Source organism: Apteryx rowi, unplaced genomic scaffold (assembly GCF_003343035.1).
Source record: "Apteryx rowi isolate R43461 unplaced genomic scaffold, aptRow1 scaffold_372, whole genome shotgun sequence".
In the NCBI taxonomy this organism is placed as follows: Eukaryota; Metazoa; Chordata; class Aves; order Apterygiformes; family Apterygidae; genus Apteryx; species Apteryx rowi.
The window spans coordinates 415,398-442,842 of NW_020450219.1; the positions used below are offsets into that span (position 1 = coordinate 415,398).

Here is a 27,445-nt window from a genome sequence, read left to right on the forward strand (position 1 = left end):
CTGTTCCAGTGCTCTGTCACCCTCACAGTAAAAAAGTGTATGTTTGCTTACAGATAGATTGCAAAAACATGTGACATAAAACACTGACATTACTGTTTGTGCCAGAGGTTTTCAGCTGATTGCTAATGCTTGGCAGTGCACTTGGTTATGGTTTTCAGAAGGCCAGTTGTTGATGGCACTTTTTTTTTGCTGCCAGAATTAGATCAATTAGTATGACTTGAATTTACAAGAAATGCTTTCTCATTTTATTTTTCCATGAAGAGACCATGTCTGCAGTATTGCTAGCTTCAAGAAATAATGTCAGGCTTTGCAAAGTCTTTTCATAATCTTAAACAGTACTTGTCTTTTTTTATTTTTTAGGGTACAGTATACTAGGACCATGTTTCAAGCTTCTCTTTATGAGAGACTCTCATAAATTTGCTGCTTACAGAAAGCTGAGGTCCTCAGTAATTTGCAGACTTCCAGGAGATGACATTTTGAGTCATATCATCAACAGCATAAGACTTGTGATAACAATGATAGTCTTGAGAGGTAGCCTGTATGTCAGTGGTACAAACTCATGTCATTGAGGGTACAGCACTACTTGTGGAATACTAATTTGGCAACTTTTTTATTTTAGACACTGCTTTAAGATAAAGACATCATGGATAAATATGAAATCATAAAAGAAATTGGAGAAGGATCTTTTGGCAAAGTATTCTTGGCAAAAGGAAAAGTAAATAATGAGCAATGTGTTATCAAAGAGATCAATTTAACTAAGGTAAAACAACAAAACTTGTGTGATAACACTGGTTATTATTTACCTGATTGTAATATTATGTTTAACAAGGGTGTGAACTTGGGTTATGTTTTATCTCCTTTACAGTTGCATGTTGATTATATAGAGTTAAGCTTTTCAAAGACTGTAGTTTTCAACTGCTAAATTAGTGATTTTACAAGCATAAAATAGATATACATTTTGGTATTAACATTGTGTTTATTTTTCACTGCATTTTAGTTCTTTTCAAAACTTCTCTCTACTTAAAAAGTATGACAGTAGCCTAATTTAAATTTTATAATAGATGATTCAACTACAATAAAACTATTGTTGCTGAAATAATTGAACAAAGCACAATTTTTGTGATACATTTTTCTCAACTTCTTCATTTCTTTTTTTCAAAGCCATATTTTCAAATGTGAGTAATTCACAATGGAGCCTTTCAGATTCTCATTTATGTTTATGGCAATTTGACATTAAGGGTGGGATTCATCTCATCTAATTTTAAATACCCATTCTGTAGATGTCAGCATCAGAGCTACTTGGCTAGACTGCCTTTCTAGGAGAACAAGAGAAATATGCATTTTTAGGATGCTGTTTATCTTGCCTATTTTAGACTTCTGCTTTAGAATGAGATGACTTATTCCATAAAAGTGGCATGTTTCTTTTCATTGATTATAAAGGTAGATTAGGGTGACTAGCACAGGTATGAGATCATCCCAGTCCTATATCTAGTTCCAGAAAGACAGGCAATTAAACTTCCCATGATTTTGAAAGAAATTGAGTGTTTAAATACTTTTGTCAGGTCTTTTGATATTCTAAGCCACACTGTTGAATTTCTAGACGTATTAGACAAAAATGACAATAGAGGAATTAATTTTATACCTCACTTCTAGAAGTAGTTATATAACTTCTAGATTCAAACCCAGAAAATTGATATGCTAATAATGACTGCTAAATAAAAAATAAGTAGTTTCTGTCTGTGCTCATGACCAATACAAAGCACATTATTTCTAATTTTAGAGTTTGATGTACACAACATAGAAAAATATAAGCAAGTAAAATATTATTGCCAGTCCCAGTCATTCAAAAATCATGAGCTGTATACAGAAAATTGTGAATTTAAAGTCATAAGACTTTTTTATATGGTTAGGTATGTTTCTTTAATTCACCTTCTGATTTTTGAGTCTTTAAGGATTATGTTTAAAAATTATTTCTTAAGAATGAGGGTAAAAAATTTTATTTTTATAAATAAAAGGACATTTTAATGGAATCTATATACTCTGAAATACTAGTTATCAAGAAATAATAGTAATGAAAGTCTGATCACAGTGAAGGAAATAGAAGTTTTCCATTTACAAGGAAACAGGGTAACAAGGCAAGGTAACAAGGTTACAAGGTAACAAGGCAAAGATTTTACCTGAAATAATACAAGAACTGGTAACAGCAGTAAACAGAAAGACTTTTTTCTTTCTTTTCCTTTTTACTTTGTTCTTTTGAAATTACCCATATTAAGAATGCAGAATCACCTAGACCCTTCTGCAAATACTTAAGGGAAGGTTCCAGTTCAACTGTATTCATTGACTAACTTAGTAAGAGCCATAGCATTTGTTTAAAAAGTTTGAAGATACACATTTGCCTGTTTGTAAAATGTCATAATTTGGTTTGACTTTAATAAAGTTTCAATATATTTTCAAATATATAGTCCAAATGGATATTTTACATTATATATGCACTGTATTTTTATATGTACTGTATTTCTGCATCACCTTGGTGCAAAATCTTTCTTTGCGGGAATGGTTGACCCATGACTCAATGCCACTATTTATGAATAGGGTTTAATATAGCATTGCTAGCATATAGCTTCTTACTTCTTTGTAGATGCCTGTGAAAGAAAAAGAAGCCTCTCAGAAAGAAGTCCTTCTTCTGGCCAAGATGAAGCATGCAAATATAGTAACCTTCTACACTACTTTGCAAGGTTTACTTTTAACATTTTTGTTTTATTTGTGATTACAGGAGTGGAATGCAACAAAATGTAGTTTGTCGTTGTTGCCCAAAACCTAAGCTTGCCCCCAACCCCTAGCTTAGCAATGGGGACAGACAGGTCCCAATTCCTAAAAATGAACACAAAGCATCAGACTGTCCTCACTTGCCCTCTTCCCATGTGTGGGTGAGATCTAAGGTAATGTGAAGTGATTGCTAGATCCTAGGGTGTTTACATTGCTTAAGTTGGACTCTAATCCTAGCCTTCACTTGGAGTCCAGAGTTTGTGGGACTTTTCCAGAAGACTCAATACAAGATGAGAGTTTTTGAGTGTAGCAGGAAATTGGTCCTGATAACCTTTTGTCTTGAGCCATATTTCTGGGTTTGGAAAGAGGGCTAGAATCATCAAAAGTTTATATCTCCATGTTAATTTTAGTGCTGGAAGTGATCCTAAGTACTAATGAAGGCTCAGTTTAGATTTAGGGTTAGTATTAGGGAATGTAAAGTTCTTTGGCCCAGGTTATTCCATGATTCATCAAGGCCCAGAGGGAAAAGAGAGCTTGAGTTGGCAGGACCTTGCACTTTGTGTATGTTTGAAATGCTGGAATCAGTCTGGGTTTGGGTTCGAGTTTGAACTGAGGAAAGTTAAGCTTCCCTCGCTCAGGGTATTCTAGGATTGTTCTAGTTTACTAAAGAAGAAGAGATTTGGTAGCCACAGAGAGGATTGTCCCCTCTTGAATTTTTATTTGAAGATGGGTTCGTGTTTATAATGAAGACTATCATGAGGCTTTGAGTTGGGACAAGGATAAGGGCCTGCCAACTGTCCAGGGCCCAGTGGATTGTGTTATTTTTTGGTGTTGACTGAAACAGGATTTTTTTCAGTGTAAACAGTAAGGTCATGATTACACATAATTCACAATACTCATAATTACTGTATGTGTCCATACCTGATTTTAATGCAGATTAGTAATAGGGTTAGGTTTATGTAGCATGAGGGGAGGAAAGCTTTCTAAGTTCAGCTTTGTTTAAGGATTCTTCAGGACTGAAAGAGAAAGAAGGAAGTCTGTTCTCCATAAAAAACTAATTCCTTATATTTACTTTTACTGCTGAGATCTGTCATAATGAATGCCTTTTGTAATGAATGGTATAGTGATGGCTTGTGCTCAGGATGTTTTCCATGATCAGGACTATAAGTGTTTTAACGGACAGGTAAATCCAGTAGTCTTCTGAACCCAGAGAGGTGAGGATAGGTTGAGTTTCCATAATAAGTAACCCTTGCTGTTTATTTCTACTGTTGGACTCTGACTTCTTTTAGCTCTTTCCCTAACCCTAAACAATCCCAACTATGAAGCCTTTTGCAAAGCATCAGCTGTAAGAACATCCATCTTCTTTCTATCAGTGTGGGCTTTGAAGAGTTATCGCATATATTTAATATTTTGGTGAATCTCCATTTAAAGAAATTTTCATGTCTTTCTTAGCTTTGCTGAAGTCACTTTTCCATCAGGCTTCTCTAGAAGTATCCATTTTTTTATAAGTAAACCTTTGAAATGGAAGAGTAAGTAGAGGATTAAGTACTCCCTTTTAAAAAGAATGACTATATAAAACCAAAACAATTTATTGCTCTATTAATAGGTAATAAAGTAACAAAAGAAAAAAATATACTTTTCCTTGCAGAAAAAAACAAGCTATATATTGTGATGGAATACTGTGATGGTGGAGATTTAATGAAGCGGATAAATATGCAGCATGGAGTGCTGTTTGACGAGGATCAGGTGAAGTTACTTTTAGGGGAAAGGACATTRTATAAAACACATGGTTTGAGTTAGCCAATTTTGGATGCTGTTTCTTGTCTGAACTGTTACAAAAAAATTGAACATTTTAGCAAAACTTTGTGATTTTAATGAGAGTTTAGAGTTTGCTTTCTACAAAAAAGATATTAAGATCTTAAACTAAATCATTAGCAGTGTTTTGATATCAATTTTATCACCCCTTCCATTGTTTCTTCCTTTGTGGATGCGCTCTTTCCTTATATTAGTAGTASATTTGTTAAGCCATAAAAACTTTCTTTTAAATGGTGTTTTAGAATTATAGGGGAATATATTATATACCAGTTCTTCATTCTGTTACGCTGTTTGCATCGTGACGTGTCCTGGTTTATACCGAAGTCAATGGTAAATCTCTCATTCATTTCATTAGGGTCAAGATTTCTCTGATGCTGTTTAAATTGTTAAACCAGCACAGAGAAACAATCAAAGGATTCTGACTACTTTTGGAATATGTTTACATATATTTTAGTTTGTAAATATGCACATGTGATAGGTATTGCAATTCACAGAAACAGTAGTTCCCACAAGCCCTTATTCTTTTATATTTTTTTGCTGCCTCTTAACTTTCTGAATGAAAATTTCAGTTATATACTGAGTTTAGTAAACTCTGAGGTTAGTTATTCATGCATTCCAGTATTCATGCATATTCCAGTTTTCCAGGTGCAATAAAAATTTACCTAGATAACTAGTATCTAAGATACCAGATACCTATTATCTAACCTGTTAGTGGAAATCTACTCTTAAAATAACATAAAAGTGGAAAAAAGAAATATTGTCCCTTTTTTCTCTAGAAGGAAAAAAGGAAGTCCCTAGTGTAGAAGTCAGTTGCAAGTGAATTACTGGTTCAGTAATGCTGTATTTTATGATCCTATTGGGAGTCATACTAGAGGTAGAGAGAACACGAGAGAAAATAAAGAGAAGACAAAATCAGAGATCGTGCAAATACAAAGCAGAGAACCAACACACACAAAAACTTTGACAGCAAATCAGAATAATGAATATTAAAAGAAAGACAATGTAAAGACAGAAGAAGGGATTATCGAAATTAGAGATACATCTGACGATCAAAAAAGGAAGCAAATGGTCCAATTAAATGTAACCTTGTTAAAATATTTTTATATTTTCAAATGTAAGCCTAAGAAAGCCTCATTTATGATATCAGCCCTATTCATGAAATCATCTGCTTAACTTGCAGTGTTACTAAATAAAAGATGATTTATTGAGTCAAAGCCTTCCATGAGCATCAGTTTCTCTAAAGAGAGAAGCATATAAGCACCTGCTTACCTTCTTCTCTGAATTAAGTCCAAGGGCCTTTATTCAATAAAACACGTTTATATTTGGAGCTAAGTATATACAACTCTTAAGAGTTGTCCTGGGTAAAGGTTAAAGGATAAACCTGTATTATTAGTTGTTATGCAAGTTTCTTCGTAGCTCTGCTGTTTAACTGTTTCTGCTGTTTTCAGACCCTCAGACTCTGCTTCCTTTTTCTGTGTCACATTCAGTAAGTCTAGAAATACTATTATAACTGGTATGACTTCCATCACTGAGGATTAAGAAGACACTGTCCCATTCTGTCATAGTTGTTATTTGAACTCATTTCTAAATAAAAGTCTAGTGTTCTTATTCTTCTTTGACCTGCTGCTACAGTCTTTTTTCAGATACAGATCCTGTCACAGTCAGTGAAAATTTGACTTTGATAAGGAAAGTGGGAACAGGTATTTATTTCCACTTAGTTTTGCTATAGTACTTAAAAAGGAAAGGAAACGTCTATGGCATTAATTTTAATCAGTCAAAAATTTATTTCTTATTATTATTTTTTTATATTATGTATAGTCTACATATTTTAGATTTTGCTCTTGTCTTTATTTTATATATTTAAGTAAGACATCCCATTGGAAAACAGAGCCACACAAATTTACAGACATCTGATCCCTTTATCTTTCACTGCAGATTCTGGATTGGTTTGTACAGATTGCCTTGGGATTGAAGCATATTCATGACAGGAAGATTTTACACAGAGATGTAAAAGCACAGGTAGCAAAACTGGAACTGGGGAGGAGACAATTCTGTCTTGTAAAAAATATGCTTAAGAAGCTCTGCCATGTTTCATTTTACATACCAGTTTCTTCTTTGTTTGCAGAACATTTTTCTTAGCAATAATGGAAAGGTAGCAAAGCTTGGGGACTTTGGCATAGCAAGAGAGTTGAACAAGTAAGCACCTTTTTTACTTAGTCTGTGACTTACACCAAATATGAGTGTTCCTGAATGTTCAGAATGTGATTGATCTGAATGTGCAAATTGAAGCTGGGTTGTGCCTGTTGAAGAAGTCTAGTATACCAAGGGTCTGAAACTACCATTTTTGCTCTTATCCTACAACATGCCAAACTTCATCAAACCCTGGATCTGTCTAGCCTAGTAACTGGACTTCTGTTTTGTATGGCACATAGAGTGGGGAAGCCTCAATCTTTCCCCCTTCTCTGTGGAACTGACAAAGAGATTCTGGAAGCACAAATTTTACCCTTGCACATGTTGATAGTCAGGTCTGCTGTTTCATAAAGAGAAAAACTGGTGAAGAGCATTAAAAATTTAGTATAAAAAAAAGTATGTACAGGAGTATGTACAGAGTATGTAAAGAGTATGTACAGAGTCCTTAGTATATCCTCCAAGTGTGTGCCTATACTAATTTAAAAAGAAGGGTCCAGAACCCACTGTTTGGCCCTGAGAGTGAATGGCATGGCCTAGCTTGCAACCATAGGCTAGATCTGTTCACCCACAGAGGGTGGCTTTATCCTTACGTACTTTGAGAACAGCGTTGGCCTGTCCTGAGCCATGGCCAGGCATTGTCTGGGAGAGTGGTTTTTGGCATGGCCAAAACATGCCAGGGAGCATGCTAACAACAGGACAGTGCTAGAATTCGATCTCTTTTTGAACCTCTCAATATCTTTGACCTCCGCAGGATGTTATAGCAATGAACTTCCACAATTTAATTATGCATTGTGTAGAAAGGTAATTAATCCAATTGGTGATACTTGGCTGCACCTACACAGCAAGTCAGTGGCAAAGATGGAAAGGGAATTCACATATAGCTACTTTCGTTTCTGGACAATACTTCCTCCTTTCACTGCCTCTGGCTTGCATGACTGACAGCCACCTAGCATGTTCTTACTTAGTAAGAGTATGAGTATGTTGGACACTTGTAATATTTTGCTGTGTGTTTGAAAGCTTTCAAAATTCTGTGTTAATGCTAATCATGCCTTGAAAATGTTGATTATAATGCTTGTGAAAAGTAGGGCAAAAGGGAATTCCTGTGCTTTCTGTTGAAGCACCAATGCTCTCCACTACTAAAATCGTTGGTCATTTTTACGCAGAACTCGGCAGTACTTTAGTTTTTCTTTGGTCTGTTCCATTAAGCTGTTACTGAACTATTTGAGAACAGAAATAATATCCCCCATGGGCTTTTTGCCTGAATGCCAAGAGGCCTTTATCTCAGTTGCTTGTAAACTTTTTCAGTATATGGGTCTTTTTGTTCATTGTGTTTCATTAGCACTATGGAGCTTGCCTATACTTGTGTAGGAACCCCTTATTATCTGTCACCTGAAATCTGTGAAAATCGGCCATATAACAATAAAACGTAAGTCTCTGTCTTTTCTGCCTATGCGTATGCATGAGTGTATGCAGGTGTGAGAGAACTTATTTTAGTAATCTCATGGTTTAAATCAGTATTTTTGCAGGGCACCACAGATTTCACATGCAGCACCCTTTATGAAAACTTCTTTTTATTATTGTATTGTGTACAACAATTGTATACAGCAACTATTTTATAGCGTACAACACTGTCAGTTGTATTTTGATTGACAGTATCCAGATTGCTGTGGTTTGTCCACAAGCTTAACATAATTGTATTTTTATTTTTATAAAATTATTTATATTTTCCTAAAGCTTAATCTCACTCTGTTTTCATACTCCTTTTTAGTAATGGCCTGAAATGGAAAATAGATTTTTTTCCTTTGCTTTATTTGGTTCTCCATCAAACACTAACATTCTCTCAGTGTTTCCAACATGCAGTAACCAATACAAATATGGATCTTTTTAGTTCCAAGTTTGTGAATTTTTGATAGACTCATTTGTGATTTAAAAAAATACACTAGAAAGAAAGCTGCTAGGCTGGCTATTCTGGAACATACTTTGCAATAGCTACCTGCAGGGAAGACAAATAGGTCTGAGAATTGTAAAGGCTCACTCAGACTTACACAAAATGTTAGATGAAATGCACTGAAAAGTCAGGAGCTGAGGGAGCTAGGCCCCCTTCTCTGTGGGGGATGTGTTTAACACAAAACGGTCCTGGAGCCCAGACTAGCATCTCAGCAATAAGATACTAGTCATGCACCCTTACTCTCTTACTGTCTCCTTAACTGTCAAGTCAGCCAGTGATCACTTTGCCCTTCATCCTGCTAGGAATATTAAGCAGGCATTTCCTTTTGGCACATGCCTTTTCCAATAATAACAGAAGTACTTAGGTACCATAGAAACATTGGTGCCACGACCAAAAAAGAAATTTTAGGTTGTTCTTTTCAGTACATAGTATCAAAAATTGAAATTTGAATCAATATTAATCTGTGATGGAATCATAATAAATTTGAGAGCTGAGAAGAGGTACTGGTTACATGTATGCAAATATTACAGCCTTTCCTCTGAAATTTTCATTCCTTTTATTCACAGAGATATTTGGTCTCTTGGCTGTGTGCTCTATGAACTATGTGCACTAAAGCATCCTGTAAGTACCTTAGAATCAGATCAATATCATATTATTAAAAAAGGTAGTAGGAAGCCATAAAAAATTCTGGTAATAACAACATTCATAGTCAGCTGCTGGAATTAATTTCAATTTACTTATTGGTATTAAAGCATGACTGCCAGTATTTAATTTTTCATATTATGTCTGTTTTGTGCATAATAAAAATGAATACAGTATATTATGTTGTATTTCTACAATAGTATATATATATACGTACACATCAATCATACATTTATTCCTTAATAAGCACAAAAATTTTAAAAAGGCAGATGGACAGTAGAAAGAACTAAAGTCAAACCTCAAGGTTAGTCTTTAGGCACTTAATTTTACTCATTTCTATTTGAAAATACCAATCTATACTGACTAAAGAACTTGCAACCAACATTTCTCCAGAAAGCATTTCAGGTCCCCAGAAGCATTTTCCTAAAGGTTTTATTTAATTTGGAAGCACATTTATGTCAGSAGATAACAGGCGGTATCTTCAGGAAGGAGGGTTGTCCTCACCCTGCTCTCAGCCTGATGGCCCTTAGCCTGTGAGTATTTTTTGGAAAAGGGAATACAGCAGAGACTAATCACCACAACAGGAGAAGGATCAGATTCCTGGGCCCAGCAAAAGATGAGCTGTTGCTGGCCTGGATGAGGGAGATGACAGAGCTGGGTAGTGCTGAGCTGAGAGCAAGGAGATACTGATAGGGAAAGTTCCAGATTTCACAAAATGAGAAAACRTTAATATTACTTCTTATGAATATTAGCTGTTTTATTTTGTATGGCCTATTTTTGAATTTGAAGTCAGGAACCAGATGCTGATGTAGGCAGGAAATCAAGTGTGGCTAAGGCAAGTCTTGTTTACGCACCCTTAAAATATCTGAGTAAATAAAATGATCATTATAGGAAGATGTTGCTTTCAAAATTAGTTTTGCCTGTCTCAGGCCCTAAAAACTGGAAAGATGCTGACCTGCTATGAGGTCTGCTGAGCAGAGAGGAAAAGGTTAACTGATGAGCTCGGTGTGGCTGATTCAGTGACATCAATTGTTAAAATCAAATTGTACTTTGGTTCCTGAGAGAACGTGGAACACAAAGGTTAAGTTGTGTGAACTGAGCTTTTGAAAGAGAACACTGTTAAGATAGTATGTATACAGGTCTCTTTGTTGTACAGCTTTTGGCAAGATAAATCACCTTTCATTCTGGAAAAATTGCTTCTGTGTTATTATGTGACAGCAGAGTATGAAAGAAACCCTTCCAGATACCAAATCTATTATTTGACCTGCTGAGTTGTGCAGTGAAGCAAGGAGAATGTAACCAGGAAATACAATCAGAGAGTGGTTGTATTAATTTTCCCTCTAAARAAGTGGAAATACAAACATGTTGCTTAAAACCAGCACATTATGGATAGCGAGAAAGGATTTGTGAAAAGATTTCCATAGCACAGGGCTGCTGTCAGCAAGTACCGTTTCTTGTCAGGGGTCTGTCACACTGCTAATAAGTTGGGGAGTCTAGCCTGCCATTTTCATTATCAACCAGCAGTACTTACTGTCATCGTTTTACTGTTTTCATTGAGTTTGAAGGCAATAATTTGCACCAGCTGGTGCTGAAGATCTGCAGAGGACATTTTCAGCCAGTGTCTCCCAACTATTCTTATGATCTGAGGATATTAATTTCCCAATTGTTTAAAATATCTCCAAGAGATCGACCATCTATCAATTCTATTTTAAGGAAGCCCTTCTTGGAGAAGCTCATTGTCAGACATTTGCCCCCTGAGGTGAGTGCTTTGTGCTGCTGCTTGCTGAGGGAAAAATGCTTATCAAAGTAGCATAAACAATTCTATCAGATAGATACCTTTTTGCTTATAGATAATACAAGAAGAATTCAGTCACACTGTGATACACAGAAAAAGACCTTCAGCATTACAGCTTGGACAGAAGCTGATACAAGGTAATGATAATAATATTAATTAAAATCAGTTCTACACTAACATTTGTTCTATCTGCAGTCAAGCTGAGCAGTAAATATTTGATGGCTATAAATCTCTCCAGCAGTCTTTAATGCACATTTGCACACAAGAGCTTCATACAAAGTGAATGAATACAAACAGAGGTGAGAACTGCACCAGCAAAAACTTTGACCCCAGACAGTGCATCACTGTCCTGTTCAGGAAAAGACAACTTTAAGACCAGCTTGTTACCACAGTTCAGCCTGAAAAGCTGCCGTAGTAAAGTGCTGAAACATTAATCTTAATTCTTTTAAGAACAGAATTTACAACGCTGAGAGACTTTGGCATAGATGTAGTTCAGGTCCATCACATGACAAACCTCCTTACTTTATTTTGCTAAGGCACCTGCAAAAATGAAAAAATCTTGCAATTTTTTTTCACGGTATTTTACAAAATGCATTTTACAAAATAATAGAGTTGTATTTTACAAAATAGTGTAAATTAGATTAAATTGTGAGAGACAACTGTATTTGGATTTAGTGCTCATTGATAGATCACATTGTGTATGCATATTCTTAGAAGACATGGATGAGAGTAAATGGCATCTCTGTATGAACTGCTGGACATCTGACATGGTTCTGACAGTGTGATCTTTTCCTAATTCTATAATCTTCAGTATATCATAATTATTCTTCAAATTTTTCTTTGGAAATATGAAAGTAGTTTAAACAGATCCGTGAAAATAGACCACTTACTTAACTTACAGGCATGGTGAGCTTCTCTTTTTCAAAAGTTCTTCAGCAGTGTAAGAACCCACGTTATTTTGCAAATTAATTTAAATGAGATTTATGTGCCCTCAGATGTAATGCAATTTTGACAGAGGCACCTAAACACCTAAGTCACTTAGACATTATTAAAAATATCTATGCTCATATACTCATAATTTTCACTCATTCTATGTCCCAAACATGATACTCTGTGGTGGATAATAGTCATTGCTCAGGAAGAACTTAATATTCACTTAGAAACTACTTAATCCTAACAAATACACTAGTTTTCTTTATTTCAGCTAAGGTCTTTGTTAAAATACTTTTTCTGACCAAACTGGAATGGTATATTGTGTTATTCTCTTACCTGAGGAATTAATAGATAAGATAAATTTTTCATTTTGCAGCTCTTCTTTCCAAATTTCACAAGTGCTACAACATTGTCTAGTGGTAGTAGAACAGTGAGGGCTAAGCTTAAAAAGGAGGTGCTTAAGAAGTAGGTAGACATTTAGCCTCTAATGAAACCTGAGCTTAAGAATCAGACCTTCTGATTTCTGTTCTTGGTGCTAGCATCAAATCAGTATTTTAGTTTAAAGAAGTCTCCCTTTGATTCAGTGTACTTCTTTGTAAAGCTAATCAATAAGATCCACTTCACATCAGTTTTTGACAAATCGTAATGTTCTCAAAAACATGTAATTGTAAGAATGATGAGCAGGATGCGTAGGAAGTGTGAAGTATGGTGGTGGTGATGATGAAGAATGGCATAAGGAGGCTAATAGCCCAGCCTGTCAGTGTTAGGGCTATGCATCTTACTGTGGTTTGCAACAATCACGTAGAAAACATGGTAGATAACCTTTTAATCTTTTGTCATTAAGAAGCACATAAACTTCAAAAAATGAGAGCCCAGGAGCAAGTTCCTCCAGAATGTGGAATGGTGGTACCTGTCAACAAACAGGAATTATTTCAAAGAAACGTATGGAAACCTCCTTCAAGAGGGCAACAGCCTATTTGTCAGGTACCGTGCATAGAAAACTTACATGAACTCCACCTTCTTCTAAGATTTAATCATCTTCAGATGGAATATACCTGCTCTTAAAAAAGACCTTTTTAAAGGCCTCATTAAGATGGACTAAATTTAGCTTCATGCCCTACACTGAGCCTATGGAGACAATTAAGCACTCTTGAAGCCTCAGAAGAACTATTAAAAAGGCCTAACTGAGAAACACCAAGTTTAGGCTGCTTCAGTAYGGTCCTTTGTAACACAAGGAGTCAGGCATGCTCTACATTTACTTTTGCTGAAAGACAAATAAACTGAGTCTGTTCCTTTTTTGCTATAAAAGCAAATACACTGATCCTTTTACCTCACTGCCACTAAGAACCCATTTCATGGGCAAAACCACTGGGACCACATCCTGCAGCAGACAGCCCCTTTTCCTCAGACCATCTGTGTCCCTCACTCATTTTCCACCTCCATCTTTCCTCAAGCCATCTCAGCCCTGTGCCATCTTCAGCCTCTCACATGACATCACCTCATACCCCGTCTTTATTTTCAAGAGCATGTAGTACTCCCTTGGGTGCTGGTGAACACAGAGCAAAGCAAATGTAGGAGCTGGGAGCTCCCAGCAGTAATTGTTTATTGCAGTTACAGTAGACCAGCTGATAGCAGAATCTGTGGACTTCCCAGAACTGCAGCCCTCAAGCAATCACTTATCCTACCCTGGCCCTATACAGAATATAAGACTTAATTTTTCTCACAGTTACATTGGTGCATATCCAATGCAAATCCAGAGATGCTGGCTAAGTTTCCTTCCATTGTGCACTGCAGTAATGAAAGACAGAATTTTGTCCACAGTGTTTTAATCTACCAGATAGATCTCTTAATATTAATACTGGGCAGGTTCCCACGTTCTTTCAGCATCCAAATGAAACAGCCAGTTTACAGGGTTTGGGAGATACTTGCAGTGTCATACTCTGAGTGAGTTGCTTAGGGACTCACTGTTCACCGTTCACACTCCCCTTTTACATTTATTTAGGTGGCCTTGCTTTCTCTGTTGCTTGGGATGATCATGCTTCTGGATACCATGTTCTCAAAACATCTTTCAATGAGGGACAAATGTACCCTTTTCAGTGTTACCTCTTCCTCAGGATCACCATTGGCAGAGGAAAATTTTCTTCTAATATAGATATTAATTTATATTGTGCTGTGATCTGGACCATAGCATAGGTAGATGAGTCTATATTTCCAGTGTTTCTAAAAAGGAAAACAGGGAGAATTGGTAAACATATATACTAAGGAAGATATACTTAGATTCTTTTTAATTTATGTAAGGAAAATAAGTAAAATTATTCATTTTTCTAATACAGCATATGGTGGCTTTTAGTCTCCCACTATGGGAAAGTTCATGGATGTCTTACCATACTTTTTTATATCATGTAACAGCAGCTAGACAGTCACCTTCTCTCCATTGTTCCTAGGAGAAATAGAAAAGACAGTCTTGTCACAGAGTAGAAATACAGGAATGTTTCGTCACAGTAAGGACTTTGAGAAATGAAAGGCAAGCTCCCCCAGGCACATAATCAAAGAGATGGTGGCATAAACTAGCCCAGTGCTCCCCTGAAAGCAGCCGTCAATGTGTATATTCCCCAGAACTACATCCCAGGATCCCCTTGCTCTCACATGTCAAAATAAGACTCTCCCGGAATTAATTCAGTGCTTCGGGCTTGGGAACAATGCAGTCGGGCTTGGGAACAATGCAGTGGCTCGAGGGGAAGTAAGTTACAGGGTACAAAGCCCCATGCTGACTGACTCACACAACAGTGTGGGCTGCTGCTTAATGAAAGGATGGTAGAACAGGGAGAGACAGCAGTAGGATTACAGAGACCCCAGTAAGCTAGGACGTTTCTGGGTTAGATGTGAAAGTGTTTGGAGAACTTACACTAGCTATAATGTAGATAGCCTATATTATCATGCAGCTGAGAATGAAGAGAGGGACAGGAAGTTAATTCAAAATGATATTGATAAGGAGGAGAAAAGATTAACATCCTTTACTATATTTGCAGCCACAGAGCTCCAGAATTAAGGTGGCAGAAAGACCAGAAAATATTAGAGTACATGGGCATTATGGTCATTACTATGATAAACTTGACAACTTGCAGAGGCAAGCTAATGCACGCTATGACCTTTCTCACATCAGCCAAAGAGTTGAGAAATACTATAAACTAAAGGGACAAGTTGCACCTTCACCCCCACCACTCAACTGGTAAGCCTTTATCACTGTATTAGTAGTTAATTGTTGTACGTGTTTTGAGTTATCAGCATTCTTGATCATGTAGCAATAGGGACATGGACGTCAGTATGATTCCTTCTCTGCTTGGTCTTTGATAAGTTTTTTGTGTGTGTCGCACAACAACAAAGCTTTGTTGCTGTCTGTCTAGAAGTATCTTCTGAATATGTTGTTCTGATGTTTGAAATTTCATTTTCAAAATATCTCCCAAGCCTCAGCATTTTATTAGGGGAGGAATAAAACCCACCTTTTTGTAAACTTTCTGATTATACCAGGGATAAACACTGCCTTTCCTCCCTACTGGGATCAGAAAGATCTAAAGAGCAAAAATTTTTTTTTTTTTTCCTGCAGAGCTTATATTTTGGTTTCAGGTAAGAGACCCTTTATCCAGCAGTTTGTGTACTTCAAAGCCTTTCTCTCACAAAGCAGGGGTAAAACCATTTTTTTCACTTTTGATATTGCTGGTCCATTCCATGACTGGCCATTTTATAAGTGGGTGAGCTTTACAAACCTTGAAAAAGGTAAGTGAGGAATTTTTAATATTGCCTACTTTGGGAACCTTCCATTAAGGCTGGCTGGATCATTAATTTTCATTCAATGGTTTAGAATATTTCAGTTAAGGATCATCAAATTTAGAACATCTTGTCTGAGCTGAGTTTATAGTGTCTTATTTAAGGACAAGCTCAGTTCATTTTGGCTCTCTGAGACACAAGTGGATTCTGCGGGTATGAAGTTAAATAAATAGAAATCAGGAAACTTACAAGTGACTGCTGATTATTTTATATCAAAAAAGAGGTAAATCTTAAAAAAAAATCCAGAATACATAAATACAAAGTTAGATTGATAGAGTTAAGCACAGAGGAGAAATAAAAAAGTTATTGTTGAATATGCCACCTCCATTCTCACAATTTTTACTCTTTTTGAGGATCTGAACAACTTTGTTTTGACTAACGCTTCCACATACCATTTATGAAATAAAAGGTAGAAAAGCACTTTGCGGCAGAAGGCTTATGTAACTGAAGTAATAGGAAGGGGAATACACAAAGTGGATATGTTTTCTCTTTTTTATTTTATTGTTGTTTCATATTTATACCTTTCATGTAATACAAAGAGAGCTCAGTTCATGATACGTGGTAAAACTGAAAGGGAAGTGTATGTGCAGAAAATAGTAGAATCTGTGAAGTAAAATGTGGTATTTGAACATTACTTTCTTCTATCAGGCCTGCAGATTATCTTCAAAGGCATTTTGAAGCCCAGCAGTACAAGATTAAAGTGGAAAAGCAGTTGGTAAGTAAATACCAAATCATTGAATAAAATCTGTAAAAGAAAGTGAATGAAATTTCAAAAGATGAATTCATGTCTTTCTAATAGCAGACTAACACTGACAAGTAGAAAGTTCTGCTCAAAGTTTTTCCTCAAAAAATACACACTTGCCTTATTGCACTCTTCAATGGAACAGGGGGAGTGAATTGAAAGAGCGTTGAAGGAAAGGGTTCTAAATGAAAATTCCTTTGTTCTGTGAATTATTTGTACATCAATAGGGACTGCAGCCGTCCTCTGCTGACCCATATCATAACCAAATACAGCAGCAGAAAATAAAGGAAGAGCATCTCAAAAACCATCAGCTGGACATATCTAGAAAGAATGAAATGAAAGAACAGGTAAAAAAAAGTCTTTCTTAGCTGCCTAAAGCTGTTTTATTAATCTCCTTGACAATGGTATTTTTGATGCGAGAAGCAATTCTTTTCCATCTGACAACAAGCGAAATATGAGCTGTTTTCATGTGTTTCTATCTTTCATAGACTGGTGAAGACTTGACACAAATCTGACTTCCATAATCACGTTAAAAACTGTGGCCTTGATTTTGATCTCACTTCTGCTGAGATCAGTGGAGTTACATCATTGAACAAACTAATATCAGAGGACAATAGATCCTCACATTTACAAACCAGAGAAAATATTGATAAATGCATTATTTATGTATGTATATTCATTATTCAGAAGTCATACATTTGTCTTCATACTATGACATTTAGAATGTGATATAGTACTATGTGACACATACTGTTTCCCTGGTATATTACAACTTTTGGAGATTATGTATATTCTATATAGACATAATAACCTATTTCTCTTTTTGTATGCCTGAGAAAACAAACTGATACTTCTTTCTTATATGAACATATGTAAATACAATTGATCTTCATATATTTAATTTATAGGAATATGTTGTCCAAATAAATATGAATATATTAATTTTTACCTAAAGGTCAGACTTGGAAGTAAGAACATACTTATCATATACAGATTCTTCAGAGATTATTGCTGTTTAGAAGTGAGATTTTACAGAGGTTTGTAATATGGACAAATTTGGATAGACTTTCATAGAAACAGTAAAAGAGAGGTCCTTAACACAAAGGTTATCTTCTGACCAAATTTGAAATTTTTGCTTCAGAGCGTAGGGATGATGAAGCTTCTCCACAAAAGATTACCAGGTTTTGTTTCATTTTGTAGAGGACGTTACCATAGAATAAATAATTTATACATTTTTTCCCTCCTACTTACTTAACTTAATTTTTAGTCCTTGAGTTTCACATCCCAACCTTAGTATCCTTACTCAGCCATTCCTTAGGCTATTCTTGGAAGTAACTGTTTTGGATATAATTCTAAAGAAGATGCAGAATGAAACAGACAGTCCGGAAAACTTCAAAAGGGTTAAAGTCTGAAAGAGTAGTAGCTTCAAAAATGTCCTGTAATGGGAAGTATCAATCAGTCTTTAAAATTGGCAGTAAAGGACACTGATCCTTTTTTCTCATATGTACACAGTTGTATATCCATAGAATATTTTTGTTTAACTAGTGTTATTTCTGTATGTAATTCTAATACAAACATATTCTACTTTGCTGTTGTTTCACAGAAGTACCTGAAACAATTAGAAAAGATTCGAAAAGAATACCATAGTGATCTAAAAGAACTCAGATTCAGAGCAGGCGTACTCCAGGTAACAAAGCTCAAACATAAACACAGTCTTTAAAGCTAGTACACTTACACAGTAATTGAAATGAACATTTTCTAAACATGTCTTTTAGGAGAATACAAAAATACAAGATAAAACCTATCTTGTGAAGCAAGGGAAAGCTGAGGACCAGTTTGAAACCAAGGATACATCTGGAACAAGAGAACAATCAGTTCAGGTATCAGTACTGTCTTATAGTCTAAACAGTACTTGTGGGGTAATTATACAGAATAGTGCAAGTCCGACGTGGTTTTTTATTCACTCTCTTTGGTAATTCTGAAAAGCAGTGAATTTTAAATCTCACCTGATGCTAGCACTGTATGTGAAAATCTCCCTAACCTCCTTTCATGAATAGCCTGGGAAGTTTATTCGGTTGCGTCCTGATCTGTTTTTCTGTCTTCACCTATGTGTATTAGGATATACTTTTACTTAATATCTCTTTTCAAAAGTATGTTTCTTTTCCTTGCTTTATGAGCAAACTATTGAAGAAGCCAGTCATCATAGTGACAGATCTTCATAAGAATTCTGTGCAGAAGACAGTAATTCGTGACAGAATTACTGCACAGCACAGAGTAGAACATAAACGTGATTCTTGTAAGGAAGATGCTATGTGTGGAGTATTTTAGAATGCAGTTTGATTTGGATTCCTTCCTTAAACAGAAATTTGGGAAAAGCAGGAGTAAGAGGTAGAGCCAAAGGCTTCCTGTTACAGGAATCCTCCACTTCTTATTAAATACTGCCAAAGCAGCCACTGGAATGGAGTTCAGAACTGTTCCACTTTTACTTTGCAGTATTGGCATGGTGAAGACCAGATGAGGTTGCCAGACCACACAGAGTTCTGCAGCAACAAGTCCACTGTGTGTGATGGGGTCTGGGAAGAAGGTGTAGTCCTTAGCGAATAAGCATATAATGATATTCTTTTCCAAGTGAAAAGAATGAAAGCCTCGACTTGTTAAAATGAATTTCAGTGTGCAAATTGCCGGTTCATTCTGAGGGGAAAACGGCCCTGATCTCACTGCTGGGATTCTTCAGTCAGGATTTGCCTCATTTAGCACAGGACTTACTGCATTGTTCAGCAGTGCAGTGCAGCGCTGACAGGCAGACTTTCACATAAATCTGTGACAGACGCTGCTCCCCTCTAGCAGCTGGTACTTGGGTCAAACCTGCCAATATTAGTAGGATTCTCTCCAGTGATTTTCATGGATCCTGGATGAGGCTTTTCTAAAATGAATTCACACATCACTTGACTGGATAAACTAAATTATGGGCAACCAGAGCCATGACAGGACAGAAATGATATTCCCAGTGTTTTACTGAGAAATGCAAGATGACAAAAAACGAAACAGTAGACTTTGCGCCTGCTTGCTGTTACCTTAGTTCATGGGCACTCCATCTATTGAAGGAACTGCTTAGATGTTTAAAAAAAGTAAAATCTGTGAATTGTGATTTCATCTGAGGTTGAGGACATGCCCTAATAGCAACAGCTCACTGAAGGAATTACACACAATTCTTATTTACTCTGCTTTTATCTGATGTGGACCTATGTTCTAACATAGGACAAAGGAATATGATTAAATATAATATAATATGATTGATAATATATATCATTAAATATAATAATATAATAAYGTAATGATAATTATATTATATTGTAATATGATATATAATATTATAATAATTAAATAACTTCTAGGTGTTAGCAGAAGACAAGATATTATGAAACATGGTTAGACTTTCTACAGGTCTAGGTTTCCATTATAATTTTGACTTTCATCACTTCCAGTTTTTGCCAGAATGAAGTTCAGTCTGAATCTTCTTGCATATGATCATTTAAAAGAAAAGAGGTGTTATTTATTTCTTGACACAGTACTGTATCCTCCAGAATATCCTCCACTTGCAAAAAATCAGAGGTTTGCACTTTATGAAAGGTATCCTACGTTTTCTTTTTGCCAAATATGCCAGAATTGTAATGTCTTTTACTATTAGATTCTAAACAACAATAAAGCAATGAATGGAATATTCTTACAGGCATATTCACAAGGAAATCAGTGACTACATTCACTACTCAAATAAGTCTTTTTATACAGGTTTTATACATATTCTGATTCCAAGTAATGCATTCTAAAGTTGGGGATGTTTTCTTCCCTCCAGGACGTGGAAGAAAACTTTAAACAAGTCAGACTCCAGGATTCACAGGACCCAAAAGTCTTAGAAAGGAAACATAACACAAAGGTATCTGTGTTCATTTCCATATTTCTTCCATTTTCTTGTTTCATCTGTTTGTTTCAAATGGTCCTATTATGCCACAATAGCTCTGGAGATCAGCTTGTTTGAGAGTCAATTAAGAGTGCTGGTCTACTGTTTGTGAAGAGTTTCCGTGGGAAGATAGGATCACCAAGAGAAGGAATGTACAGCAGAGCTTTTCTGATAATTTGAGGCTCTCTAGATATTCTCAGGTGGTGATCAGTCCCCACCTACTTAGCTTTATATCAAGCTGCATTAGTAGTGTACAGAAAAACTCTTGCTGACTCTAAGTTTAAGAGAAGTCAAGTCAGGCTGTTTTTTTCTTAACATTTTCTTGTAAATCATTATTCTCTACAGTGCATTTTAAGTTGTAGAGGGGGGTGGCAATGTATTTAGTGGAAATACACATAAGACATCAGGAAAGATTCTGACCAAAAGATCATTCTGACCATTAAGTGTTGGAATGAAGCTCTGTGAAATATTGCACTGAAGCAGTATTCAGATTTAGACTGGACAGTATAGTTAAGAACCAACAGTTAAGAACCCATTCTGTGCATTGCAAGGATTTGAATTAAATGATCATCTAAGACAGCTTTTCTTAAAATCACTGATATTCCAGCCTTGTGTAGTGGATTTAATCATTTTAAAATACCCACAAATTATACTTCTGAGATCTATTTTTGTCTAATTTGTTCAGCTTTAATCTTTAAATGGAAGAAAAATCTTGTTAAATAGAAGAGCTGTTTTTTTAATGGATTGTAGTTCCATATAAACTGTGTATATTTTAATTAAATGGTTTTATTAAATAGAATATTTTAATAAGTGTGTAAAATTTCTTTAGGGAGGAGTAAAGTTTGAAATTAATTTAGATGTATGTGTTCCTGAGGAAGTCAGCATTCAAGAAGCAGAGGTAGGCTACAGCTATATTCAAAGCCTTTACATTAGTAATCTGAAAACATGACAGTAGCTCCATGATTTAAGGTTTTACTGTTTCAATTACCATCCTCCTTACCTTTGTCATAATGAAGCTCCCTATTGAAGCTTTGTTGCTCTATAGCATGTATCTGACCTTCTGCAAGAGGATAATAGCTTAGAATAAAATTGGATGGGATATGGATCAAGCTTTCACATGATAAAGGATGAAGGTATGCAGCTATTTTAGTTCTGTAAAAGTTTGGGGTGGGGAGATGAACACATTTGAAAAATGAGTTAGCTTGCAAATGCCAAATTTGAATTGTAAATTGTTTTAGTACATTTGTTTGAGTATTATTTGAAAAGATAATGGCCACTTTTGCAATTATTAGCTATGCTGGTTTTAAAAATGTGGTTATTTCATGCAAATCAGAAGTTACAACATTTTTATAAAACTTAATACTTAACTCGGCAAAATCCTTGTCAGTTTAGAGATTCCAGAAAACTCCGTCTGTGACTCAGTCCATAACAGAAATTCCTGTGAGGTCTCAGTTGTGTTTGGAGCTTATGCATGCAGCAGACCAAAGCAAACACCTGAGACCAGTACTGTTTCTCAGTGCAAACACTACACAAGTCCAAGGTCAGAACTTGACTCTTCTCAGGTCCTTCTTTCTGGGCTTGGGCTTCATTTTCAGAATAGGCCAAAACTGATGAATGGCCATGGCCAACACGCATGCAGGGTTTATAAGATCAGTAGGAGCAGAGTTATTAGAACTGTAGAAGAATAAAGTCAGTGGAATTACAAAGAAATGGGCCTGCAATTCAACTTTCTGCCTAGTACAGTTTCTAAGGAGAATCTGATAATCTAATCATGGTTTAGAAAGGGTATTTTCACCTGAGAGAAAAGTTCCTCCGGCAAGACACATATGTTTGTTATTCTAAATTATTTTCTAAGCCAACTGCCTATTACATTTTTTGTTTTGTTTTCATCCATGTGTCATCCTCTTCGGCTTGCATAAGTCTTTTTCTGTCCTTTTTGGGGAAGGGTTGGGCTGTTTTACAAACAACTATATAATAAGAAAGATCTCTGTCCATTCTTTGCTTGACATACTTTCCCCCCAACAAATAATACTAAAAGTTGAGCCTGATTCATTGTCATGCTATTTTAATATTATATTAGCACAGTTCTATTTCTTTTCAGTAGTATTATATAACAAAGCAAGAATGACATTGTGATAAGCAGGTGTTATTTAGACAAAGTAGAAGTGAGACTATAGACAACATGTTAAAAGGAGAACATTTATAGCTAGTCAACACATAATAGCTAGCTATTAATTTTTTTATTAGCATATTAGGATGTTTAAAGTATTTCTAATAGTAACATTGGAAAGTAGAATTTCTTTCCAGAATATATATACTTAACTTATTAAGCACTATTTTGTTATTCTGTTGTTTCACTTCTCTGCAGAGTCCCAAGCAGCCCTGTGATACATAAATCACAATGTGTGTTTTGAGTCCTAGTGTTTCACTTTTGCTACCTGCCTGTGCATACATGAGAATGGTTGTAAAGTTACTGTCCCATATTTCTTTTCTAAGTAACTTACTGTTGTTTCAGGTACTAGATAAACTCAGTGAGACTTTAACTTTTGTGGATGGTGAGAATCTTAAGGAGAAATTGGTGGAAGTTTATGAAGATCATACAGACAGGGCTTTGGAAGAACTAGCTGGATGCCAAACAGGTATTACATAAAGAAATACAAAGCCAAGTGAATATATTTGTCCTGAAAATTAGTTAGGAGTTAGTTAAGTTCAGTAATTTCAGGCTACAGCAAGTTTATCTGATGAGCTCTCTAAGATTTATGACAGTCAACATTATAATCACACTGAAATCTGTTTAAAAAAAACTGAAATAACTCTTCCTCTTCTTTTCTTCTCCTTAGAGTCCAGTGATATAGGTGATACCAAAGAAAACAGAAAACATTGGCAAGCTGAAGCCCCTCAGACACTCCTGAATGTTTTAGCTGATGCTGATGTCACATCTGTATCCCCTACTATGACTGAAAATGAACTTGGTAAGAATGTGTTATATTTTTCAGTGAATGAAGACAGGAATGGCTAGAATTCAGCCAGACTAGTTACAGACCTTTGCCAAGACGGTCTCATACTAGAATGCTCACAGGATCTGATGGGCTTTTTTAATCTCAGGACTTCATACTAACTGAGGTTATCCTGTGTGTTAAACAAAAGAATGCAATTGTCATTTTCTGCTCACTCTAATATTGCCATCATGCTGTGCTGCTCATGAAGATACCTGGAGATATTGCTCATAAATATAAAGAGGGGTTGACCAATGATGCATTATATGAGTTACACTGTGTGCTGGGTGAACAAGAGCTGAAGATGCCAGCCCTTGCAACTAATCGACCAACTGATTGACATGACTTTCTTTAGCCTTGAGTGGATGACACACAAGAACTAAGACAGTCTGTGGCCAACACCATCCAAGAACGCTCCACACAGTGGTGTTGCTACACAGTCRCAAGGGCTGCTGTACCCTCACACAAGTGTGGCTGTGGTGATGCTCCTTTTCAGAACAGGTTAATTGCTAGGTTTCTCAGAGCATATATTCCCAGTGAGCCAGTGACTGATTGCTGCAAAAGAGGGACTCTTCCAGCATTCTCCCAGTACCCCATATACTCAGAAACACCCTGAAGAGTTTGCATGGATAATCAGGACAAAGCAGAATATTACGTTAGCATTCCACTTCTTGTTCCCTCATTCTGCCTTAGATGATGACTGTAGGGTGCAGCAGAAGCAGGAACTTCTGTTCAGCCCTAAGAAACCAGCACATCTGAAACCAGGAACTACTCAGTGAAGCTGCAGCTGTCTATTCCAGCCAGGCCTAATTAGCAGTTATTTGAGCATTAAAATCGGTGTTAGAAATTTTTAGTGTCCAATAGTCCAAACTATTTTTTATCTACAGTATCAACCAGATCAAATACTTATGAAAAAAGTTTTCAGAAGGGAAAAAAGTTCCACAAGGAAAAAGAAGTCAAGTTTCAGGATTACCCAAAAGGAATAAATCAGTGTTAAAATTAAAAAGTCTGAATGTGACAAAAGAAGACAGTGCCAAGCCACAGGCATGCTTTACTGACCTGAGAACCTTCCTGTTCTTTAGCTGACCATGTTATTCTGCCTGAAGACACCCCAGAAAACAGGAAGCAGTGGAAAAAAACAGCACCAGGGACACTCCTGAACATCTTAGCAAAACCAGAACTGTCTAATGACTCCTTTATTCAGCTTGAGGAGGAAGTAGGTAGGATGTTTGTTATTGTAAAGTCTACAAGTTTTTCTTTGGTGTATTATTTCTTCTACCACTGAAAAGGACTTGTGACTAGAACCAAAATTTCGAAACAGTTGACAAAGTAGAAAAACAAGGGCAGCCTCTATCTTGTAGCACTGAAAGAAGCTTCTTTCAGAATGTTAACTGGGTAGCTGCCATTTTCAATTGCAGGAAAAAGGGGAAGCTCTATTTATCAGCTATTACTTCATATAGAATATTTTCATTTACTTGGGTAGATGGAGGCAAGCCACTACTACCAGCATGTTAGAAGAAAACATAACCTTGCAACTGCTGAAACCGAAGAACCCTGTAAAAACATTTATATGAATACATCTATTTATACAAAACAGCTATAAACTGTAGTATATGATGGCTTAAACTGCAGTGGTGACACACCATTTTACAAATCATCGATGGTGATACAGCTGACACTGAAATTAATTCCAACTTACTTATACTGCAGCACATTTTCCTGAAATAACACGATGTTTTAAAAACTACATTTACTTTGAGTCAAAGTGCATTTTAAGCATCAGCTAAAATGCAAAGCAAGAGTATTGCCCATAGAAAAATGCAGTACATGTAACCTGAGATTGTGTTTTTATGCACTACTGCCAATCTACTGAATATTTAATTAGATGACAAGCCTTTTAAGCCAGCTAAATTGTACATGCCAAATACTAACATTTTTAATGGATCGTGAGAAATATCTTTCATTTGCAACTATGCAGTTAGTGCTCTTCTGCTAATTATGCCTTATATACATGTCTTCTCATAGTATAACAAGGTCTTTTAAAATTGCCCCATCCTAAAGACTAAACAAGCTAAATGTACATTCCTCTCCTAGGACTAGCTTTATAGCTTATGCTTAAGGAAAAGGAAATCAAACCACACTTCACTAATGTCAGTAGTTTATAGGGCTAATGCAAGAATAAGGTCACACAAATATTCTAACTGCTATTGCTTTTATCAGTTACCTTTATTAAAATATTTTGAAAGCACTCTCTTAGTACCCAATTCTGCCCTGCTACTCAAGCTGATGTTGTGGACTATATCGTTACCCGGACTGACAGATTTCTGCTGAAATGCAGAAATCAGCCTTTACATAGTAAGATAGCAACTCTTATATCATTGTTTTCTCACCTTTCAGGTTGGAGTTGCCCTTTAGTCTTGAAAGTGGACATTCTTAGAGAACTACAGCTACATCCAAGCAGTAATTTTCAGCCTTTCCCAAACAGTCCCTAAGCTTTCCCACTGAAAATGCAGAACCCTGTATGAGAAACTTAAACATACTAACAACAGATTCCCTTTCTTGCTTGCTTTTTACAGCCCTTTGGTTATGATTTACAAACACTCTGAGTAGATGTTATAAAACATTTGTGATCAAGAATAACAGAAGTCAATTAAGCATGATATTTACATTGTTGTAATTTAAACAAAAAACCCAAGCATTTACTTATTTATTTGCTATTAATTTATACACACTTTTACAGTTTACTTAATATATAAATAAAGGAACATTTCTTTCCCTTTCCAGAAGGGAGATTATTAACCTCATTGCCTCCAAAAGAAAACAAGGAAGACGATTCAGAAATATACTCTGCTGTTGATGAAGGCCGACTTGAGCCAAGATCAGATGATGATGACACGTAAGTCAAGCATACCAGAAGAAATCCATGCAACTGAACAGTTTTCATGAAATGGCAGGTTGCATTGCCTAAAGCTTTTCCTCTCTGTCCTTTTAAGTTCATAAATCAAGAAAACTTACTAGCTTTACAGTCTGCTAATTTAGCTTTTAATTCTGTAATTTAGTATTTTAAATGCCAATGTTGACATTAAAAATATTATGCAGAAGGATTCCTATGGCTTTTGCAACTCCTGCTCTTTGACCTTATAAACACAGGGAAACAACCTGATGGAGAAAGGAGAAGAAACAGCTCACATTTTGTGTCTAGCTTCTGTATATTTTACAAAGTATTTTTGAAAGCAAAAATCTCAAAGGCTTTGAAACTAGAAAAGCTTATAATAGAGCTGTTTAATTAATATAATTTTCTTGTTTAATTTACAGAAATTTTGAAGATTCTGAAGATGAACTGAGACATGGGCTGGATAGAGTCTCCTGTTCCTTCAATAAATAAAGGTCAAACAGATGAAGAAAGGATAAGGTTACTAGCCAACTACTTAGAAAATCTGATGAGTATTCAGAAAATAATCCCAGGCCATTTAGTGTTTACACACATAATGAAAAAGGCAAGCAGGAAGCAACAGCTACCTAGAGTACTAGAGTAATTATTGTTTCAAAACTTTAATTTACTTGAAACTTTAGCCACATCAGTAGCAAGATTTAAAAATAGATGTCTGACATTAAATGCCAAGTAAATCAGCTGCTTTTCAACACTGCTAAACACTCAATTAAAATTAATAGAGGGTTGGTGTCATTCTTGTCTAAAAGATTTAAAAAAAAMCAGGCTACTTATTCAGATGCCTAAATGTTGAAAAATCTGATCCAGACTGAAATGAATTTTCATCTTTATTATTCTAAACTACTCTGGACATCTCTGACAACACTGACTTTAGTAAATTTCTGA

The 27,445-nt window shown here is 35.8% G+C and overlaps 1 protein-coding gene across 1 annotated transcript; it reads left to right on the top strand.

Annotated features, from left to right (window-relative positions):
- Positions 1 to 643: 643 nt before the first annotated feature.
- On the top strand, positions 644 to 27,112 carry NEK5 (NIMA related kinase 5). The gene is made up of 22 exons (XM_026073692.1): positions 644 to 760; positions 2,639 to 2,735; positions 4,415 to 4,512; positions 6,517 to 6,600; positions 6,707 to 6,777; positions 8,111 to 8,197; positions 9,286 to 9,340; positions 10,920 to 11,120; positions 11,212 to 11,293; positions 12,937 to 13,073; positions 15,119 to 15,318; positions 16,563 to 16,629; positions 16,884 to 17,003; positions 18,260 to 18,343; positions 18,432 to 18,536; positions 20,510 to 20,590; positions 21,444 to 21,512; positions 23,130 to 23,253; positions 23,455 to 23,586; positions 24,693 to 24,830; positions 26,398 to 26,506; positions 26,926 to 27,112. The coding sequence occupies exons 1-22, from the start codon at positions 644 to 646 to the stop codon at positions 26,993 to 26,995; spliced, it is 2,328 nt and encodes a 775-aa protein (XP_025929477.1). The 3' UTR covers positions 26,996 to 27,112.
- Positions 27,113 to 27,445: the final 333 nt, after the last annotated feature.

Bases quoted from the DNA above. Each gene is read 5' to 3' on its own strand.
- NEK5 (XM_026073692.1), top strand. From the start codon at position 644: ATGGATAAATATGAAATCATAAAAGAAATTGGAGAAGGATCTTTTGGC. The intron at 6,601-6,706 runs GTAGCAAAACTG...CTTTGTTTGCAG, and splicing joins ACAGAGATGTAAAAGCACAG to AACATTTTTCTTAGCAATAA. The intron at 16,630-16,883 runs GTAAGTAAATAC...GTACATCAATAG, and splicing joins TTAAAGTGGAAAAGCAGTTG to GGACTGCAGCCGTCCTCTGC.